At 51.5% G+C, this 18,590-nt stretch overlaps 8 protein-coding genes across 8 annotated transcripts; 6 read left to right on the top strand and 2 right to left on the bottom strand.

The window, feature by feature from the left end:
* The first annotated feature begins 65 nt into the window (after positions 1-65).
* Positions 66-1,280, top strand: BO83DRAFT_377770 (uncharacterized protein). Its single transcript, XM_025531085.1, has one exon. The coding sequence runs from the start codon at positions 566-568 to the stop codon at positions 1,205-1,207; it is 642 nt and encodes a 213-aa protein (XP_025388819.1). The 5' UTR covers positions 66-565; the 3' UTR covers positions 1,208-1,280.
* Positions 1,281-1,288: 8 nt separating this feature from the next.
* BO83DRAFT_377769 (nucleoside diphosphate kinase) lies at positions 1,289-2,323 on the bottom strand. Its single transcript, XM_025531084.1, has 6 exons — positions 2,282-2,323; positions 2,088-2,118; positions 1,959-2,002; positions 1,799-1,902; positions 1,609-1,739; positions 1,289-1,556 (listed from the first exon to the last, which is right to left on the bottom strand). The coding sequence occupies exons 1-6, from the start codon at positions 2,296-2,298 to the stop codon at positions 1,422-1,424; spliced, it is 462 nt and encodes a 153-aa protein (XP_025388818.1). The 5' UTR covers positions 2,299-2,323; the 3' UTR covers positions 1,289-1,421.
* A 382-nt stretch (positions 2,324-2,705) lies between these two features.
* BO83DRAFT_336322 (glucan 1,3-alpha-glucosidase ROT2) lies at positions 2,706-5,955 on the top strand. Its single transcript, XM_025528441.1, has 3 exons — positions 2,706-2,946; positions 3,011-3,752; positions 3,807-5,955. The coding sequence occupies exons 1-3, from the start codon at positions 2,862-2,864 to the stop codon at positions 5,869-5,871; spliced, it is 2,892 nt and encodes a 963-aa protein (XP_025388817.1). The 5' UTR covers positions 2,706-2,861; the 3' UTR covers positions 5,872-5,955.
* Positions 5,956-6,160: 205 nt separating this feature from the next.
* Positions 6,161-7,638, top strand: BO83DRAFT_436772 (PQ-loop repeat-containing protein). The gene is made up of 4 exons (XM_025535982.1): positions 6,161-6,544; positions 6,609-6,728; positions 6,791-7,003; positions 7,077-7,638. Exons 1-4 carry the CDS (start codon positions 6,501-6,503, stop codon positions 7,495-7,497), a joined length of 798 nt encoding a protein of 265 aa, XP_025388816.1. The 5' UTR covers positions 6,161-6,500; the 3' UTR covers positions 7,498-7,638.
* A 440-nt stretch (positions 7,639-8,078) lies between these two features.
* BO83DRAFT_388048 (uncharacterized protein) lies at positions 8,079-9,090 on the top strand (the record flags this gene model as incomplete). Its single annotated transcript, XM_025532745.1, has 2 exons — positions 8,079-8,440; positions 8,493-9,090. 2 exons carry the CDS (start codon positions 8,079-8,081, stop codon positions 9,088-9,090), a joined length of 960 nt encoding a protein of 319 aa, XP_025388815.1.
* Positions 9,091-10,618: 1,528 nt separating this feature from the next.
* On the top strand, positions 10,619-11,916 carry BO83DRAFT_426318 (glycoside hydrolase family 18 protein; the record flags this gene model as incomplete). The annotated part of the gene is made up of 5 exons (XM_025535276.1): positions 10,619-10,727; positions 10,783-10,845; positions 10,897-10,910; positions 10,967-11,094; positions 11,148-11,916. The coding sequence occupies 5 exons, from the start codon at positions 10,619-10,621 to the stop codon at positions 11,914-11,916; spliced, it is 1,083 nt and encodes a 360-aa protein (XP_025388814.1).
* A 728-nt stretch (positions 11,917-12,644) lies between these two features.
* On the top strand, positions 12,645-14,228 carry BO83DRAFT_13776 (NAD(P)/FAD-dependent oxidoreductase). The gene is made up of 3 exons (XM_025526149.1): positions 12,645-13,059; positions 13,123-13,926; positions 14,035-14,228. The coding sequence occupies exons 1-3, from the start codon at positions 12,834-12,836 to the stop codon at positions 14,184-14,186; spliced, it is 1,182 nt and encodes a 393-aa protein (XP_025388813.1). The 5' UTR covers positions 12,645-12,833; the 3' UTR covers positions 14,187-14,228.
* A 1,048-nt stretch (positions 14,229-15,276) lies between these two features.
* Positions 15,277-18,533, bottom strand: BO83DRAFT_311046 (putative plasma membrane H(+)ATPase; the record flags this gene model as incomplete). The annotated part of the gene is made up of 4 exons (XM_025527458.1): positions 15,277-16,983; positions 17,040-17,714; positions 17,792-18,015; positions 18,080-18,533. The coding sequence occupies 4 exons, from the start codon at positions 18,531-18,533 to the stop codon at positions 15,277-15,279; spliced, it is 3,060 nt and encodes a 1,019-aa protein (XP_025388812.1).
* Between the last annotated feature and the right edge of the window lie 57 nt (positions 18,534-18,590).

Genomic DNA, 18,590 nt, shown 5'->3' with positions numbered 1-18,590 from the left:
CATATCATCCCGGCCGATCGGTGGAACGTCCTGCTACTCGAGGCCTGGACAACCATGTCGCCGATCGGAGAGTGAATATTTGGTGCTCAGTATGGCCCGGTTCCTCTCTCCATTTGCACTGTATCGTTTGCGTCTCAAATGCTCGGGTAGTTCTTGTCCATGACTTTGAAGAGATTCTTCTTCCCTGACATTATCCCATCGGCCTACTCGATGACTTCCCAGGCTTGTAAGAAAGAGAGGACCCCCCAGGGACTGGGTAATTGCAGGTCCTGGACGAACAATTGCATGTAAATCCTGGTCATAAATTCGGTCAACAGTCCCCCCTTGTTCTGCGTATAGTTTATTATCTCTCCTCTTTGCAAACACAGCAAACATCAACTCATCATTATCTCCGATGGCCTCGCGATATCGGCTTCAACAACCACCTGTTGATTGGATTACAATTGCGAAATACAATACCAAAATCTCCCTGACTTTCTCCGTGGTACCTGACCGGGAATCGCTTCCACCCCCTGCATAGGGCCGACAGCTTCACTTTCCCCCCACCCAACCCTATCCAGCCAACATGCCACCACCGCGCTCTATCCTCCAAACTTATCGTCTCATCTCACAGCGCAAACCCTCCGCCCACCGTCTCTTCTCAACTCCTCCTCCTCCTCCTTCCCCACCCCCTTCCGCAAAAGATGTCCGGTCGCGTCTACACAGATTAAATGATCGTCTTCCAGCCTCGGTCCGTCCCTACACCACGCCTCTTCTCCGAGCTCCCGCAACGCACATTACATCCTTCCTCATCCTGCACGAGATCACCGCCGTGATCAGTCTATTTGGATTGGTGGCTGCCTTTCATTATAACAATGGATTGCTCCCGGATATGTCCTCCAATCAATTGTTCGAGGAGCAGACGCAGAAGTTCGGACGTTGGCTGCGGAAGAAAGGCTGGGTGGAGGAGGTGGATGTGGATACTGTAGCTGAGGAGTATGGAGGGGACAGTGCACACCACCATGGCGAGGCGGAACGGTCAGCGTTGTCAGTCCAAGGCGAACGGGAGGGAGTGAGGTTGATCTTGGAGTTCGCAACAGCTTATCTCATTACCAAGGCTCTAATGCCGGTCCGCATCGTGGTGAGTGTTTGGGCTACCCCGTGGTTTTCTAGAGCCGTGCTTTCGCCATTGGGGAGGGGTGCTAGAGGGCTGTTTGGGAGGAAATAATGGTCGAGTCAGGCACCGTGTATGTATGATATAGTGCTAGACGGGTTCAAGCTTTGTACGGAGTACTACTAGCGTGGCATATAGATCATGAATATATTTTATATTTGTATTTCTAGTTCTCATGAGATCTTGGAGTTTTATATCACCCGAGGTACTCTACATCTCAACTCGTAGCGGGATGCAGGCGCTCAGGCGTAGGACTGGCCGGAATAATTTAGGCCTTCTCGTAGATCCAGTCGAACTGGGAGTGCTTCCACTGCTGGAGCTCGCTGGGGGAGAACCAGAGGGAGATCTCCTTCTGGGCGTTCTCGACGGAGTCGGAACCGTGGCAGACGTTGCGGCCGACGTCCTATTCAACTGTCAGTGAGATGTCTCGATCATGAGTGGATCAGAGTCCTTACGATGGCGTAGTCACCACGGATGGTGCCGGGGGCGGAGGCAAGGGGGTTGGTGGCACCGAGGATGGTGCGGCCGGTCTTGACGGCGTCACGGCCCTCCCAGACCATGGCGCAGATGGGGCCAGAGAGCATGTCTAGAAGCAAGATCAGTATGCTGGCATGCGTCAATGTTCAACATGTGTAGGTTACATACAGGAGACGAGACCGGGGAAGAAGGGCTTCTCCTTGAGGTCAGCGTAGTGCTTCTCGAGGTGCTCACGGCCGGGAGAGCAGAGCTTCAGAGCAACGAGCTTGAAGCTGGAACAGTGTTAGTATCTATGCTTTTGCAATGCCATTCACCAGGTAATACGAACCCACGGTTCTCGAAGCGAGAGATGATGGGGCCAACGAGTCCGCGCTGGTAGTAGGGTCAGTACTGGTTTATTCCGGAGATGCCGCAGATGCATCGAAAAGCGATGATTCGAGGCGTGAATCAGTCATACCTGGACACCGTCGGGCTTGATGGCAATGAAGCTAGATCAATTGGTTAGTGTCATGATTGCAATGAGGGGTTGATGAGAATCTAGGGAGCAAGATCCCTAAAGACCCCCCGAAAGAAAGAGAGAGACAGAGAAGAGAGCAATGGAGGGGAAGAGGGGTAAAAGGAGGAAAGTAATAGAAAGTGTAATTAACTTACGTCTGCTCGGAAGACATTTTGATGGATGTGAGAGTATAACAATGAAGTCACTGAGATACGATTGAGGGAACAAGAAGAAGAAAGAGAAGAAGCAGAGCCGGTGGTGAGTTGGCGAAAAATATAGGGAGGGACCGCAAAAGCCAGTGTGGGGCAGCCAGAAGGAGGGGCAATACTCACTCTCAGAGACAACTTACGGGCTGGTTGACTGATTCCCGTTGGTGCCTGCATGCCTGCATGCCTAACTGCCTGATCGATGACTTGAAAAGTACCTCCTGCCTGAGGCCAGAACAAGTCTAATCTCCAGCCGCCAAAATAAGACTAGCGCCCACACTAAGCCTAACTGGGAGCTTCCCCCCATCTCAGCTCCATCTGGCCAGCCTGGAACTATCGAGTGCCCTTGTTGTACTACTTGCATTATATCATCGTATCTAGTTGCACTTTTCTTCTTCTATCCCAGCACATAACGGCTTTGTGTGTGGGACCTTCACCTCTGGTAGATGCAGGTCGACACACTAGTGGTTGCTGATAGTTCTTCTTTCAGAGGTTGAGTGTCTCTGATTGACTACTGAGCTCTCCCATCATGGCCGGAACTCGGCCAATGTCCAACCGTTGGACCCTACTGCTGTCCTTGGTGATCCTACTCGGATGCCTTGTCATCCCCGGAGGTAAGCCTGTCCAATCATACACCCATCGGTTAGACTCGCCTTGACATCTAACAACGCCGCATAGTCACCGTGAAACACGAGAACTTCAAGACATGTTCTCAATCGGGCTTCTGTAAGCGGAACAGAGCATTCGCCGACGATGCTTCCGCCCAAGGTCCCTCCTGGACTTCCCCCTACGAGCTCGACTCATCCTCTATTCAATTCAAAGATGGCCAATTGCACGGAACCATTCTCAAATCCGTCTCCGCCAACGAGAAAGTTAAGCTGCCTCTTGTTGTCTCCTTCCTCGAGTCCGGCGCCGCCCGAGTTGTTGTCGATGAGGAGAAGCGATTGAACGGCGACATCCAGCTTCGACACGATAGCAAAGCACGCAAGGAACGTTACAATGAGGCAGAGAAGTGGGTGTTGGTCGGTGGCTTGGAGTTGAGCAAAACCGCGACCTTGAAACCTGAAACCGAGACTGGCTTCACCAGAGTCTTGTACGGTCCGGATAACCAGTTCGAGGCTGTCATCCGCCACGCCCCTTTTAGCGCCGACTTCAAGAGGGACGGCCAGACCCACGTTCAATTGAACAACAAAGGCTACCTGAACATGGAGCATTGGCGCCCGAAGGTAGAGGTCGAAGGTGAGGGCGAGCAGCAAACCCAGGAAGATGAAAGCACTTGGTGGGACGAGAGCTTTGGTGGCAACACCGACACCAAGCCCAGAGGCCCCGAGAGTGTGGGATTGGACATCACCTTCCCCGGCTACAAGCATGTTTTCGGTATTCCTGAACATGCTGACTCTCTCTCCTTGAAGGAAACTCGGTAAGCTACTCGCGCAGTGACAATTTCGAGCTCGCAAAACTAACAGCGTCCCAGAGGTGGTGAAGGGAATCACGAAGAGCCCTACCGCATGTACAATGCGGATGTGTTCGAGTACGAGCTGAACAGTCCCATGACCTTGTATGGTGCGATCCCGTTCATGCAGGCGCATCGCAAGGACTCCACCGTCGGTGTCTTCTGGTTGAATGCTGCAGAGACCTGGGTGGATATTGTCAAGTCTACCTCATCTCCCAACCCTCTTGCTCTCGGCGTAGGCGCCACCACTGATACCCAAAGTCATTGGTTTTCGGAGTCCGGTCAGCTCGACGTGTTCGTCTTCCTTGGTCCTACCCCACAGGAAATCAGCAAGACTTACGGTGAACTCACCGGCTATACTCAGCTGCCTCAACAATTTGCCATTGCCTATCACCAGTGCCGCTGGAACTACATCACTGATGAGGATGTTAAGGAGGTCGATCGCAACTTTGACAAGTACCAGATCCCCTACGATGTCATCTGGCTGGACATCGAGTATACCGATGACAGAAAGTATTTCACCTGGGATCCTCTGACTTTCCCTGATCCGATCAGCATGGAGGAGCAGCTTGACGAGTCGGAGCGCAAACTCGTCGTTATCATTGACCCGCACATCAAGAACCAGGACAAGTACAGCATCTCCCAAGAAATGACGAGCAAGGACTTGGCCACTAAGAACAAGGACGGTGAGATCTACGACGGTTGGTGTTGGCCCGGCTCTTCTCACTGGATCGATACCTTCAACCCCGCCGCGATCAAATGGTGGATTAGCCTCTTCAAATTTGACAAGTTCAAGGGCACGCTGTCCAATGTCTTCATTTGGAACGACATGAACGAGCCCTCGGTGTTCAACGGTCCTGAAACCACGATGCCCAAGGATAACCTTCATCATGGCAACTGGGAGCACCGTGACATCCACAACGTCCATGGAATCACCCTTGTCAACGCCACCTACGATGCTCTTCTGGAGCGCAAGAAGGGCGAGGTCCGTCGGCCTTTCATCCTGACGCGGTCGTATTATGCGGGCGCTCAACGGATGTCTGCTATGTGGACGGGTGATAACCAGGCTACTTGGGAACATTTGGCCGCTTCCATTCCTATGGTCCTGAACAACGGTATTGCAGGCTTCCCCTTTGCCGGTGCTGATGTGGGTGGTTTCTTCCACAACCCTAGCAAGGAGCTTTTGACCAGATGGTACCAAGCTGGTATTTGGTACCCCTTCTTCCGTGCCCACGCGCATATCGATACGCGCCGGAGAGAGCCATATCTGATTGCCGAGCCACACCGGTCTATCATCTCTCAGGCCATCCGCCTGAGGTATCAGCTTCTCCCCGCCTGGTACACCGCTTTCCACGAAGCTTCCGTGAACGGAATGCCGATCGTGCGGCCGCAGTACTATGCTCACCCTTGGGATGAGGCTGGCTTTGCCATCGATGACCAGCTTTATCTCGGCTCCACCGGTCTTCTTGCTAAGCCCGTTGTCTCGGAGGAGGCCACCACGGCAGACATCTACCTTGCTGACGACGAAAAATACTATGACTACTTTGACTACACTGTATATCAGGGAGCCGGAAAGAGGCATACGGTGCCAGCTCCCATGGAGACAGTGCCGTTGCTGATGCAGGGTGGCCATGTTATCCCCCGCAAGGACCGTCCTCGCCGCAGCAGCGCCTTGATGAGATGGGACCCGTATACTCTTGTTGTGGTCTTGGATAAGAACGGCCAAGCCGATGGCTCTCTTTACGTGGATGACGGAGAGACGTTCGACTACGAGCGTGGAGCCTACATCCATCGTCGGTTCCGCTTCCAGGAGTCTGCTCTGGTCTCGGAGGATGTTGGCACCAAGGGTCCCAAGACGGCCGAGTACCTGAAGACCATGGCCAACGTTCGTGTTGAACGAGTGGTGGTGGTTGATCCTCCCAAGGAATGGCAGGGTAAGACCAGCGTGACTGTCATTGAGGATGGAGCTTCAGCGGCTTCGACGGCCCCTATGCAGTACCACAGCCAGTCTAATGGCAAGGCTGCATATGCGGTGGTGAAGAACCCCAATGTCGGCATTGGCAAGACATGGCGGATTGAGTTTTAGACTAGACGGAGATGTGGAAAGAGGAGCCATACATATATGCAATAGGTTCATATATCAGGCATCAATGGCATTTATTCATGACGCTTACAAATGCCCTTACATTCTAGTTGAGTGGTTTTTGTAGTAGTCCATAGACTAGCAGTGTAGTGAAAATGAGACTTCAACCCCAAAGAGGAAAAAGGAAAGGCGCCTCCCGGAGTGGGGCTGAGTCAGCGCCAGGGACGTGGCCGCCGATCAATAAATTTAATTGATGGATTCCCAAATCTGGCGGGAAAAAAAAGAGGCCGCATTCGGGTCGCTTTTGGCATTGAACTTTCTTCAGGACTTGTCGGCACAGAGTTCCTGGGCTTTCGGCATCATACCTCCCCTCTTCTACTAATCTACCCTTGTGGAGGTCTCTCGTCCTTGCCAACAGCTTGCGTTCTCATTCCGAACTCAGCATCTCCACAAGCTTTGCCCCTGACGCCGCTGCTGCTCCGTCGCAGTCTCCGGAAACCGCAAGCTCCGCCCGTTCACTGCCCCGTCGTCGACACAAAACCGACCGAGCAATCGCTCCTCAACCACCGTAACATCTTTCTATTCCCGTTATACGTTTGTTACGAGGAACGCGACGGGTAATTGAGTTCACGATGTATCTTGTGTCACAAGCCCTGGAATATGGGGCTCCCCTCTTGTACGTCTTTCGCGCTGATGGATGCATCGTAATGGAACACTAACTGGCCGCGCGAATTCAACAGCCTCATTACCTCCCCAGTGACTTCCTATGCGGACCAGATTCTCAGTATTCACCGGTCTAGGAGCTCGGCTGGCTTTTCGCTGGACATTCCTTTGATTATGCTTGTCGCGTCCGTCCTGAAGTAAGGCTCCCATATAGGGATTGATGTCCTTCGAGAGTCTCGGCATTAACAACTTTTGCTAGGATCTTCTACTGGTTCGGCGCTCTCTACTCTTTTTCGCTTCTGATCCAGGCCGTTATCACGGTCGGGGTGCAGGTAGTCTTGTTGAAGGTTGCATTGGACAATCGGCCATCGCCCGGGGTGAAGAACAGCGTTGAACATGTTCCGTTCAGCAGTGTGGACAATGGTGGATTTGCGAGACCCTACGATTTTTGGCAGTGGAAGAGCGCGAAACCGTACGTCTATTCTTTTCTCTCCTTCCAAGGAGACCATTCTATTGCGGTGAAAACTAACCAGAGTCGTCGATAGTTACTGGATGTTCTTGGCATATTTCGTCGGCGCGCTCACCTTCATCCAGATCCTCCTGCCTCCGCTTGCCAACTCGGAATCCTACATCGGTCTTCTCGGATACGTCGGACTCGCCGTAGAAGCCACGCTGCCTCTTCCCCAGATTTTCAAGAACCACAAGTCCCGTTCATGCGCAGGATTCCGGCTCTCGGTGCTCGCAGCTTGGATCATCGGTGATATCATGAAGCTGAGTTACTTCTTCTGCAGCCAGGAGGTGATCCCCTGGGCCTTCCGGATGTGTGGTCTCTTCCAGTGTGTTTGCGACCTGTACTTGGGCGTGCAGTTTTGGATGTACAGTGGTGCCTCGTTCCGGACTGCGGGCAGTCCTCGGGGACCTAGTGAGAGCTTTAATGTGGAGGAGAAGGACATCCGAATGACTTGAACGCGATTAGATACGACCGTGGGGTTTCCGTTGCTTTCCGTTGGCGTTGTACATAAAGCATACTAGCTATTAGACACTTCGGACCTTGAGTTTGGTTCGGCGTCCGAGGTCATCCGACCTGTTATCAACTGAATTAGGCATAATGTGATGTGATTAGACACTCAATGAAGCTTCTGCTGCCAATCATTATCAGTAACACGTCCATTTAATGCGGTCTTTCGCATGCTTGATCATCAATCAATTGGTGGGCAGTAAAATGACGTGAGGAGACTTTTATTGCCGCGGGGTAACTTCAAGGGACCCGGAGGAACCCCACCAGCAACTACTCGTTAGTTCAAGTCCATCTCCGCCTGTTCAGCAGAATGATCCTCCCTAGTATCTTCCAACCGACTACCTTGTGTCCGTTGCTCCATCCAGATTCACCATGGCTTCAGATCTAGAGACCATCCGCATTGGCTATGTGCCTGGTACAGTCCAACTTCCTTCTCTCAACCTTACACTGCTGTATATAATCACCTCAGTTGTGCAACATGGACAGCTTCCGCTTCTCCGAGCTTCTATCAAATGACTGGCAGCTAACAATGACATTTTCCTTTCTAGAACACTACCTTACGCCTCTCCACCTGGCGCTGCGCTCCCCAGCCCTGGCTGCTCTCCCATTCAAACTCTCTCTGATTCCCTTCCCCTCTGGAACGGGACACATGATCACATCTCTGCGTGAGAAAGAAATCGATGTCGCCATTGGGTTGACCGAGGGTTGGGTAGCTGGCCTGGCTGGTAAGCAGCAAGCCCAGAAGGACCCCTCGGAGGGCGGCTACAAGGTGATCGGACACTGGGTCGATACGCCTTTGCGCTGGGCCATCGTCACAGGTCGGGAGAGAGAAGATATCCACACGGTGGCTGATCTCAAGGACAAGCGCGTTGGTGTCAGTCGTCTCGGAAGGTAAGGCCAACCCGCAGAATAAATTGGCATGCATCATACTGACGCGAAGCAGTGGCTCCCACATTATGTCTTTCGTCCTCGCTCAGAAGCAAGGCTGGAAGCCTGACTCACTGTCCACTGTGCCCTTGGGCCCCTTCGCTGCTCTCCGCAATGGAGTGACCGGATACGATTCGGAGCATCCCGAGCAGGAGCCGAAGCCCACGGCCGAGTTCTTCATGTGGGAGCACTTCACCACGAAGCCGTATTTCCATCCCACTGAAGAGAAGCCTCATCCCGCCTTGAAGAAGATCGGTGAGATCTACACTCCCTGGCCGTCTTGGATGATCGTGGCGTCTACTTCATCTTTCTCAGATCTGGAAGCGGATGGCAAACTGCAACAGCTGCTCAAGCTTCTGGATCAGGGCATTAAGGACTTTGAAGCCGATACTGCTCAGGTCGTGAAGCTCTTGGGTACTGGGGAGTTGGGCTGTAACTACGGAGAGGAGGATGCTAAGGAATGGCTCAAGGATGTCAAGTTCACAGAATCGACTCGGGGTGTGCAGAGGAAGCTTGTTGAGGGTGTGGTGGACGTTCTCAAAGTGGCAGGAGTGATTGACAGCAGCATGACCAATGATGAGGCCGTCGCAAGGGTCATTGGCATCCATCAATGAAAGCCATGAGTTACCCAGGCCCCTACCATCAACGGCGGCAAACCTAAGGCATCTGTGTGCAATGCCACATAGCCGGGCACCTTTGTGTTCGTCATGTTTATTATGATCTCTCAAGTCACTGGCTTCGGCAGAACTTGGATAAGTTGGACAAGCAATTGATTTTTGAATGATTAAACCGAGGGCATTTTCGACCGGCGATCTTAATATGCTCGTCATCCCTCTGATAACCTTGTACCTCGTGCACTGGGCTTCACTCCGCGGCAATATAGTCCGATCATTACCAGGGCTGATTGATAGACAACATAGTATGCGGGATTATTTTGCCTTCGGCCAACTTTGTTGGGCTGATTGATTGAAAACATGCACCGCGAGTAACTGATAACCGGGCCGATAAAGAGTACATGCCTTCATCACCAGGACGACTCCTACATTCCTGGGGTCATAAGTGGGTATCTGGCAGGAGCCAAGAATAGCATTTGAATTACGATGCATTCTGACGGCCATGGTCAACGGATCACCTTTGGGCATGAGAGCACCAAAAGTCAGAGCCACGATGGTCAGGAGACAATGGTCATCCAGTTGGTGTATTTGGCTCTAGGAATCATCATCTGCATCAGACGGAACGTCCCAGATTCCAGGGGCAGGTGTACTTGGCTACCTCTCAACACACGTACAACTGCCAGTTACAGTTGTCGGTCCCGGAGAGATGAAGCCACGGCGATTGTGTCTCACTCAATACTTCGATTTTCCACCTACTCCTTGCAGGCTCTCATGGCAGCTATAAAGTTTATTAATATATGCCCGCGGCCAAGCTGTCAAATGAGGCTCGCCTGGTATCCAAACGATTATCGACCCGCCGCCGCGCTACAATGAACGGGCTAGCAGACTTCATCCCAACCATGATTGAACCGTTAGTGCACCTGACTGGGTACGCAAGCTACGATTTTCGTTGCCGCGTAATTGATCATGGGAAGAGAAGCTCGCCCTGGGTTCGGTTCATCACAAGCTGGGGTCCGTAAAAGGGAGTGGCATTCCACGGGCCGCCCAAGGCATTGACAACAAACCATCCTGGAATGTATCTCGGTTGGTTCCCTGCCAATCACAGTTTCCATGAACTTGAGGAAAAACATGCTCTGTCTTGCAGTCTGGGAGCTCCACTCGAATATGACAATCTGGGGGCCTGAGTTATTGGCCGGCTTCGTGAGGAAAGACTACTATCTGGAATGTTTGACCCCAGACACCGGATGACAAGAACTCGGTCCAAGCTTGTTTTCCAACACAACACAACAGGCTTACGGTTAGCCTGGAGCAGACATAAAAGCCGCGACATGAACGGCCATAATCTGGCTTCGTGATAGCAGCTCGACTCGATTTCGACAACCGTTCGGCACCGGCAACTTGGGCATCATCGACTGGTCATCCGCCCTCCCCATCGTTAAGGTAGTAGATCGTTCCTTCAGCACACACTCCTTTGAAAATTCAGTCATTCCTTGATAAACAGACCAACTTTTCATTCCTTTCTTACACTATGACGCTCCTTAAAAATATTCTTGCCTTTTCGATGGGGCTGGCTTCTCTGGGAGGAGCATACGCCAAGCTCGACTTGTCTTCTTCTAACAACGTGGTTGTATACTGGGGTGAGTATCGCGACATATGTCAGAATTTGGCAGTAGTTGACATGTCTACGACCAGGCCAAAATTCCTATGCAGGAACTGGGAGCTTGGCCCAGCAAAACCTGGGCTATTACTGCGATGGTAAGTGTTCCGCAATCACGGTGGAAGAAGCTGCGCTAACCCGGACTCTAGACAGCAATATTGATGTAAGATCAAGCTTCGGTCCAAAAAAGTTCTCTAATGGATGCTAATCATCCTGAAGGTCATTGTCCTTGCGTTTGTGATGAACGTCAACGGACCTGGAGGAGCACCGGCATATGACTTTTCGCTCACTAGTAAGAATTGCACATTGTTCGAAGGCACCAACTTGCCGAACTGTCCCCAAATTGGGTATGTGCCATATTGTCGTGTTTGGAAGCACTAGAGCTAATCGAATGATGCAGTGCCGATATTACCACGTGCCAGAAGAAGGGGAAGACCATCATCCTGTCAATTGGCGGTGCGACGTACAGTGAAGGTGGATTTCAGTCACAATCTGCTGCCCAGTCCGGTGCCGACCTGATCTGGCAGACGTTCGGCCCCCAGCAGCCCAACTCGACGGCTCATCGGCCCTTTGGCAACGCATCGGTGGACGGATTTGATTTCGATTTCGAGGCCACTGTGAATAACATGGCACCATTCGCGAACCGACTTCGTCAACTTTCCGATGCCGAACCCTCAAAACAGTACTTCCTGACGGCAGCGCCGCAGTGCCCTTACCCGGATCTTGCAGACCAGCAGATCCTCAACGGACCAGTGTCGATTGATGCCGTCTGGGTCCAGTTCTACAACAACCCCTGCGGCTTGGGCTCTTTTGTTCAGGGCCAAAGCACGCAGTCGACCTTCAACTTTAATCAGTGGGACAACTGGGCCAAGAACGTGTCTCAGAATCCGAATGTGCGAGTGATGCTCGGCGTTCCGGCGAATACCGGGGCAGCCGGCTCGGGCTATGTGCCAATCTCGCAGCTGCAGTCGATTATTCAGTATACCAAGACCTTCAAGAGCTTTGGCGGCGTGATGATGTGGGATGTCACGCAGGCGTACGCCAACTCGGGCTTTTTGAGTGGCGTCCGCAGTGCTCTGGGGCAAACTGCCTCGCGGGTGTTCGGAACTCCATACCGCTACCCCCTGCACTTGTGGGGTCCTGAGTCCAACACTAACTGGAAGAAATGATTGATTTTATGATGATACCCCTTGTAGGAGTGTGTGTTTGTGAGTGTGTTTGAGAGAATCTAATATGAGGGAGGAGAGAAGTGGCGACAGGAAGCTGGTGGCGTGGATGTGTTGTTCCACAAGGTTGCTGGGATATCATCCTAGTGGAGCTGTATATACCTTTCGGTACATCCATCTTATTCAATCTAATGATTAATATATTTTGCTGAGCTGGTTTGAGGTGGTTATGAGCTGCAGGCCGACTCTTGGCCGCGTGACTCTGATTGTCTGTCGTGGCATTTTCTGTTTTGCATCCTATTTCTTCCTGTCTTTCTCTGCCCTCCTCGTCCATCCACATTCTTCATTCTCTCTGCCACCACTCCTTCGACTTTATTTACCTCGTGCAGGGTCCAACACCAGCACCATCACCAGCCAGCAATCAAGCAAGCAATCCTCATTGCGCCCCGCCCATCTGGCCCCTCATCACCTTGCATGCACTATTGAATCCCAGCCCTGCCGATCGAATTCCGCTGTCTTGGCAGCATCCATCCGGGATTTGAAGCCACGCAGTCATCGACTCTCATTCGGCAGGTCAATCAGGGTCTTTCCAACCATATTCTCAATAATCTTCTCTTTACCTTGGCATGGCGGATCCCAAACTGGCCTGGCACGGAATCGATCGTGTCGATCGCCTTCAGCTGCTCCACCAGCTCGAGTCTTGGCTGCATCCCAGCTGAATCACCATCAAACCTGCTCCTCGCGACAACTTGGGACAATGTGCGTGCTGCACAGTCCTTCCTGTGAAACATGCGGTTGTGGAGGTATAAAAAGCAGCTTCGTGTCTGCTACTGCTGCATTTTCTTCTCGGCAGACTGCAGCAGGCCTTCTCTCTTCTCCAGTGCGCGGGGAACGATCCGATCCGTAACCTAGTCTACACCATGGCTCCCAAGTCCCTCTTCTATTCTCTCTTCTCCACCCTCAGCGTCGCTCTAGCGGCGTCTATCCCCCAGACAGATTACGATGTCATTGTCGTGGGAGGAGGTCCCGCAGGCCTCAGCGTCCTGAGCAGTCTCGGGCGCATGAGACGGAAGACCGTGATGTTTGACTCGGGCGAATACCGCAATGGTGTTACGCGTGAGATGCACGACGTGCTTGGCTTTGATGGTCAGTTCCACCCGTCTACATAAACTTTCTCAGTTCATATGAAGCATTACCTAACATCCACAGGCACTCCACCTGCCCAATTCCGTGGTTTGGCCCGCCAACAGATCTCCAAATACAACTCGACCAGCGTCATCGACATCAAGATCGACTCCATCACCCCGATCGAGGATGCCGCAGCCAACAACTCATACTTCCGCGCCGTCGACGCCAACGGCACTGAATACACCTCCCGCAAGGTAGTCCTGGGTACCGGACTGGTCGATGTGATCCCCGATGTTCCCGGTCTTCGCGAAGCCTGGGGCAAGGGCATCTGGTGGTGTCCCTGGTGCGACGGCTACGAGCACCGCGACGAGCCCCTAGGTATCCTAGGTAGTTTGACAGACGTTGTCGGCAGCGTCATGGAAACCCACACCCTGTACTCGGACATCATCGCCTTCACCAACGGCACCTACACGCCCGCCAACGAAGTCGCCCTGGCAGCCAAGTACCCGAACTGGAAGGAGCAGCTTGAAGCCTGGAACATTGGTATTGACAACCGCTCCATTGCATCCATCGAGCGTCTCCAGGACGGCGACGACCACCGCGATGACACAGGCAGACAGTACGACATCTTCCGGGTCCATTTCACCGATGGCTCCAGCGTTATCCGGAACACCTTCATCACGAACTACCCCACTGCTCAGCGCTCCACTCTGCCCGAGGAGCTGAGCCTGGTCATGGTGGATAACAAGATCGACACGACAGACTACACGGGCATGCGCACCAGTCTGTCGGGCGTCTACGCCGTCGGTGACTGCAACAGTGATGGATCTACCAATGTTCCCCATGCTATGTTCAGCGGAAAGAGAGCCGGTGTTTACGTGCATGGTGAGTATCCTATACCCTTCTTTCTTCCATTCTGAATTTTTTTTTCCTTTCATCCATCCCTATTATCTATCAATCGTCGAATAAAAAGCCAACTAACAAAACGCATAGTCGAAATGTCCCGCGAAGAGTCCAACGCCGCCATCTCCAAGCGCGACTTCGACAGACGCGCCCTGGAGAAGCAGACCGAGCGCATGGTCGGCAACGAGATGGAGGATCTCTGGAAGCGTGTGCTGGACAACCATCACCACCGCCGGTCTTGAATCCTATTTCTTGCTACCTAGTATTAATGTCCTGTTCATGAGTGAACGACACAACTAACCACTACTATGATATATACATGTAACTAACTTTTAACGTCACCTCCATGATTGTATGTCGGAGTAGGACTGACGTATATTAATACTATCACCAAGAAGAAAAATACATTCATAGTTACTTTCAGTACCAAGAGTAGCATTATGATATCCTCGTTTCTATAGTATTGAATAAGACCAATCATCTCCGAATAGATCAAGGTTTACTAGCTACACTTCTTGAGCATGGATTTGCGTAGCTGGCCCCCCCCCCCCCCCCCCCCCCCTCAAAATCAATTCCTACTGCCCGCTTCACATCATCCGTTTGAAAGACAACGAAAAAAAAAAAAATCAGAGATGAACTTCTATTAAGTTGATTCATATATACCTTTATTTTCTTAATCTTATTAAATAGTAAATTTCACATGTGAATTCAGTAGATAAATACGAAGCAGTACGAGTTGGGGGGTGATTGAAGTAACCGGCATCGACACCGCTATATATATATATTTATATTTTTGCAAATAGTACTACTGTAGTAGATAAAACTTTTCAAATTAGCACTATGAACTAGCTACTACTATCTTTATACACAGTGAGTCGTTATGTATGCTATAGTTTTAGGGTAGAATAGATACTATGTAAATTAGTATTTACATAGTAGGAGGTACTTAGCACTTAGTATCGAAGTTACTATAGGTGCGATGATTGACCAATTCGGACACTGCATTCTTCCTCCCCCATGCAGGTGGAACTTAACTACCAAGTACTAACTAACTACTAGCTACAATGTCCAGACAAACACACCAGGTATATATTGACTAGTTACTAACAACTACCTACCTAAATAACAAATTTATAAAAATATCACAAAAATAAATAACTATTATTATCATTCAACATCCGGCTTCCCAATATCCTTCTCTTCCATCTGAGAACACACATTAAAAAATCTTCTCACATCATATGTTCCCTCCAATAATTAACAATATCTGGCCGCTACTCCAGCATATCATTCCAGAATATACTCTTGAGCTCGAGGCGCAAGTCCCAGCTCTTACTCCACTTCTTCTTCCTCCTTGCTGGTGGCCAGGAAGAAGCGGCCCTTGGGCTTCCCAGGCTCCTCGTATTCGACTGTCAATCGAGCAAGGTGACCCAACAGGTTCTCGATCTTGAGGTCGCCCTTGTCGCGCTTGTGACGACCAAGTTCATCGAGCCATTTGAACTTGTTCAGCATGAAGTAGACCAGCGCAATGACGATCTCCACACCCAGCGAGTAGCCCCAGATGCGGACGACCGTGACGATATCTGTCCAGCCGTTGGTGGTCTCGACGAAGGAGTCGCTGGGGTTCGTGGGCATGTCTTGGTTAGTGAACCAACCGAAGAGACAGAAAATCGTTGCCAGAATATCCACACCAAGAATGGCTGTGACAAGGTGGATTGACGGCCAAGTATCAGCACCTCGAGTGACGAAGATCAGCCAGTTTTCTGTCAGTGCTACTTCGAGGAACAGGACCTCCTGAATCGAACCCCAGTTTTGAATGATACCACCCGATGGGAGGAACATGGTACCGCGAACAACCCATGTGCCCAGTGCGAGCAGCAGACCCAACAATACTGAAATGAACCAGATCTTAGGCAGCTGCCATTCAACAGGACGCAACTCAAATGACGCATTATCGTACGCCACCGCGACCGTTGCCAGATCGGCGAAAAGAGCAAGGAAGACAATCAACTCGACACGAATACTCTCGTTGAGAATAATCATCGACGTCACCAGATAGATCTCCAAGTGCAAGCAAAGAGCAATACGGTACTGAATATATGCCTTCATGCGGTGGAAGATCTGCCGAGCAACCTTGATCGAGTCAATGATGGTAGACAATCCAGGCTCCAAGAACACAATATCAGAAGATGACTGTGCCGCCTCCGTTGCTCCTTCAACAGCAATACCGCAATCCGCTTTCTTCAATGATGGTGCATCATTCACACCATCACCTGTCATCGCGGTCAGATGGCCACGGTCTTGGAGCATTTGGACCACTTGGTATTTATGTTCAGGAAACACTTCAGCAAATCCATCTGCCTTTTCAACTAGATCACCTGCCATGGCTCCACTTAGGCCACCATGAATAAGCTTATCAGAGTTATACACCTTAGTACCGAGGGCAAGCATCTTGCACGTTTCTTTAGCGATCGCAATGGCATCACCCGTGAGCATCTTCACACTGATACCCAGGTTCTGAGCTTCGTTGATCGTCTGAGCTGTATCCTCACGGGGCGGGTCAAACATGGGAAGCATTCCGAGCAAAGTCCAGTCTTCTCCTTCCTTTTGCACTGCGACACCCAAGGAGCGGAATCCTCTGTGCGCAAACTCCTGGGCCTTCGCTTTATAGTGATCGGAGGTGCTCTTGGAGCAGTTCGTCAGCTGAAGCACAGCCTTGGGAGCGCCTTTAGTGCAGGTGTATTTTGTTCCATCGCAGCTCGCAACCGTCACAATCCGCTTGGACACCGGATCAAAGGGAACAAACTTTTCGGTCTTCCAACCTCTGCGAAGTATCTCCCTCGCTCTTGGGTATTGCCGGAGAGTCAAGATCGTGACTTTATCGATAGGATCCAGCGATTCGATGTTGTGAGAAGAAGCCAGGACAGCCACGGCGAACATCCAGTCCACATCCACACCTTCAGCTACATACGGCTCGCGGATACTCAGCTTGTTCGCCGTCAACGTTCCTGTCTTATCCGAACACAAGATATCAACGCCCTGTCCGAAATGTTAGCAGCGGTCCAGTTTCCCCCTGATGTACGTTTCGAACATACCGCCAGTGATTCAATTGCAGTCAGCTTTTGCACAATTGCCTTCTTCTTGGCTAGATACGCCGCTCCGACAGCCATGGTAGTGGTGGTCACAACTGGCAAACCGACAGGAACACCAATGATCAACAAAGCAAGGGTGTAGTGGAGGAGCGTCTGCTGACCCGGCGAAGCAATGGGAATATGGCGGTAGAAACCGCCAATCCAAGCAGCCAAGATCCAAGCCATAACGAGAACCAAAAGAGAAGTACCTATATTGTCCATGACAATTTCGAAGTGACCAGCACCCTTGGCTGATTGCACCATGCTCGCAGTTTTACCCACGAACGAGTTCTTCGCGCCTGTCTGGACAACCGCGTAAGCCTTGCCACGCTTGCAGCCGGTCGTATAGTAGATCAATCCACCCATATAGCGATCAACTGCGAGCGATTCACCGGTAATAGCGGAATGGTCACACGCGAGGATGGGGTAGCCACGGCGTCTTTTGGGCTTGGAGTCCTCTTCCTTTTCACCCTCCTTCTGACCTCCTTCAGGCTCATTGTCTTCGAGGTCAGATTCGGAGGTACTGCTAAGGTCGCCTTGCTCCTGCATCCTTTTGAACTCTTCCCAACCATTGGGGTCATTGACATCACAGATAATCTTGGAATCGGCTGGGACAACTGAGCCTTCTCCGATAATGATCTGCAATTATATTGTTAGCTTTCAAGCTCTTATTCACGAACCCCACAAATGGGCTCAGAAGGGTCTCTACTACATACCACGTCACCCGGAACAAGCTCCCGTGCTAAGATTTCCTGTTGCTGACCATCGCGGATCACGGTGGCTCTCATGGCAATGTCACCCTTAAGACTTGCAACGACGTCCGCAGCCTGCTTTTCTTGGTACCAACCCACGGCTGCGTTCAGACACAAGATACCGATGATAACACCAAAGTCAATCCAGTCGTCCAAACCTGCGGCCAGAAGAACAGCCAATTCCATTACTGTAGTCCTGTTAGAATGAAAGGATATCAATCAATGGCTGTACCTAGGGAGTTGATGGCGTACCGTAGAGAATGGGGCCTCGGAAATACGACAGAATCTTAGCGATTGGGTTCTCCTTCTCTGAGACCAGCTCGTTCCACCCGGCACGTCGACGTCTGACAGGGACCTCGCTGCTAGGCAGACCTTGACGGATGTCCGTGATGAGCCAATCCTCGGGGAATTGACCGGGTTGCTGGTCGACATGTTTGACGAAGACCTTGCGCTTCTTCCAGGGTGCATACCACACCCTCTTCTCCTCTTCTTCGCCCTGCACCTCGTCACCCGGACGACCCTCGCGGTAAGTCGAGGCATACTTGACCAATTTTCCATATTCGTCGAGGTTAGCGTAGTCTTCCTTGTAGGAAACCCGAGAGACACGTCTCGAGTCGCGTCGCTCCGAGGTCGAGGTGCGGATTTGCGTTTGCGCTGTCTGCGCGACACGTTCAACGTCGCCAGAGGCGCCGGCCTGCTCAGCCATGATCGATCCAATAGCTTGTCTAGGGCAGCAGAGGAAACCGTTGGCGTGCCCGAAGCG

The sequence above is a fragment of the Aspergillus eucalypticola genome (assembly GCF_003184535.1).
Source record: "Aspergillus eucalypticola CBS 122712 chromosome Unknown BO83scaffold_10, whole genome shotgun sequence".
Taxonomy (NCBI): Eukaryota; Fungi; Ascomycota; class Eurotiomycetes; order Eurotiales; family Aspergillaceae; genus Aspergillus; species Aspergillus eucalypticola.
Note: the sequence above shows the minus strand (reverse complement) of the source record. Positions and strands in the feature narration are given on the sequence as shown.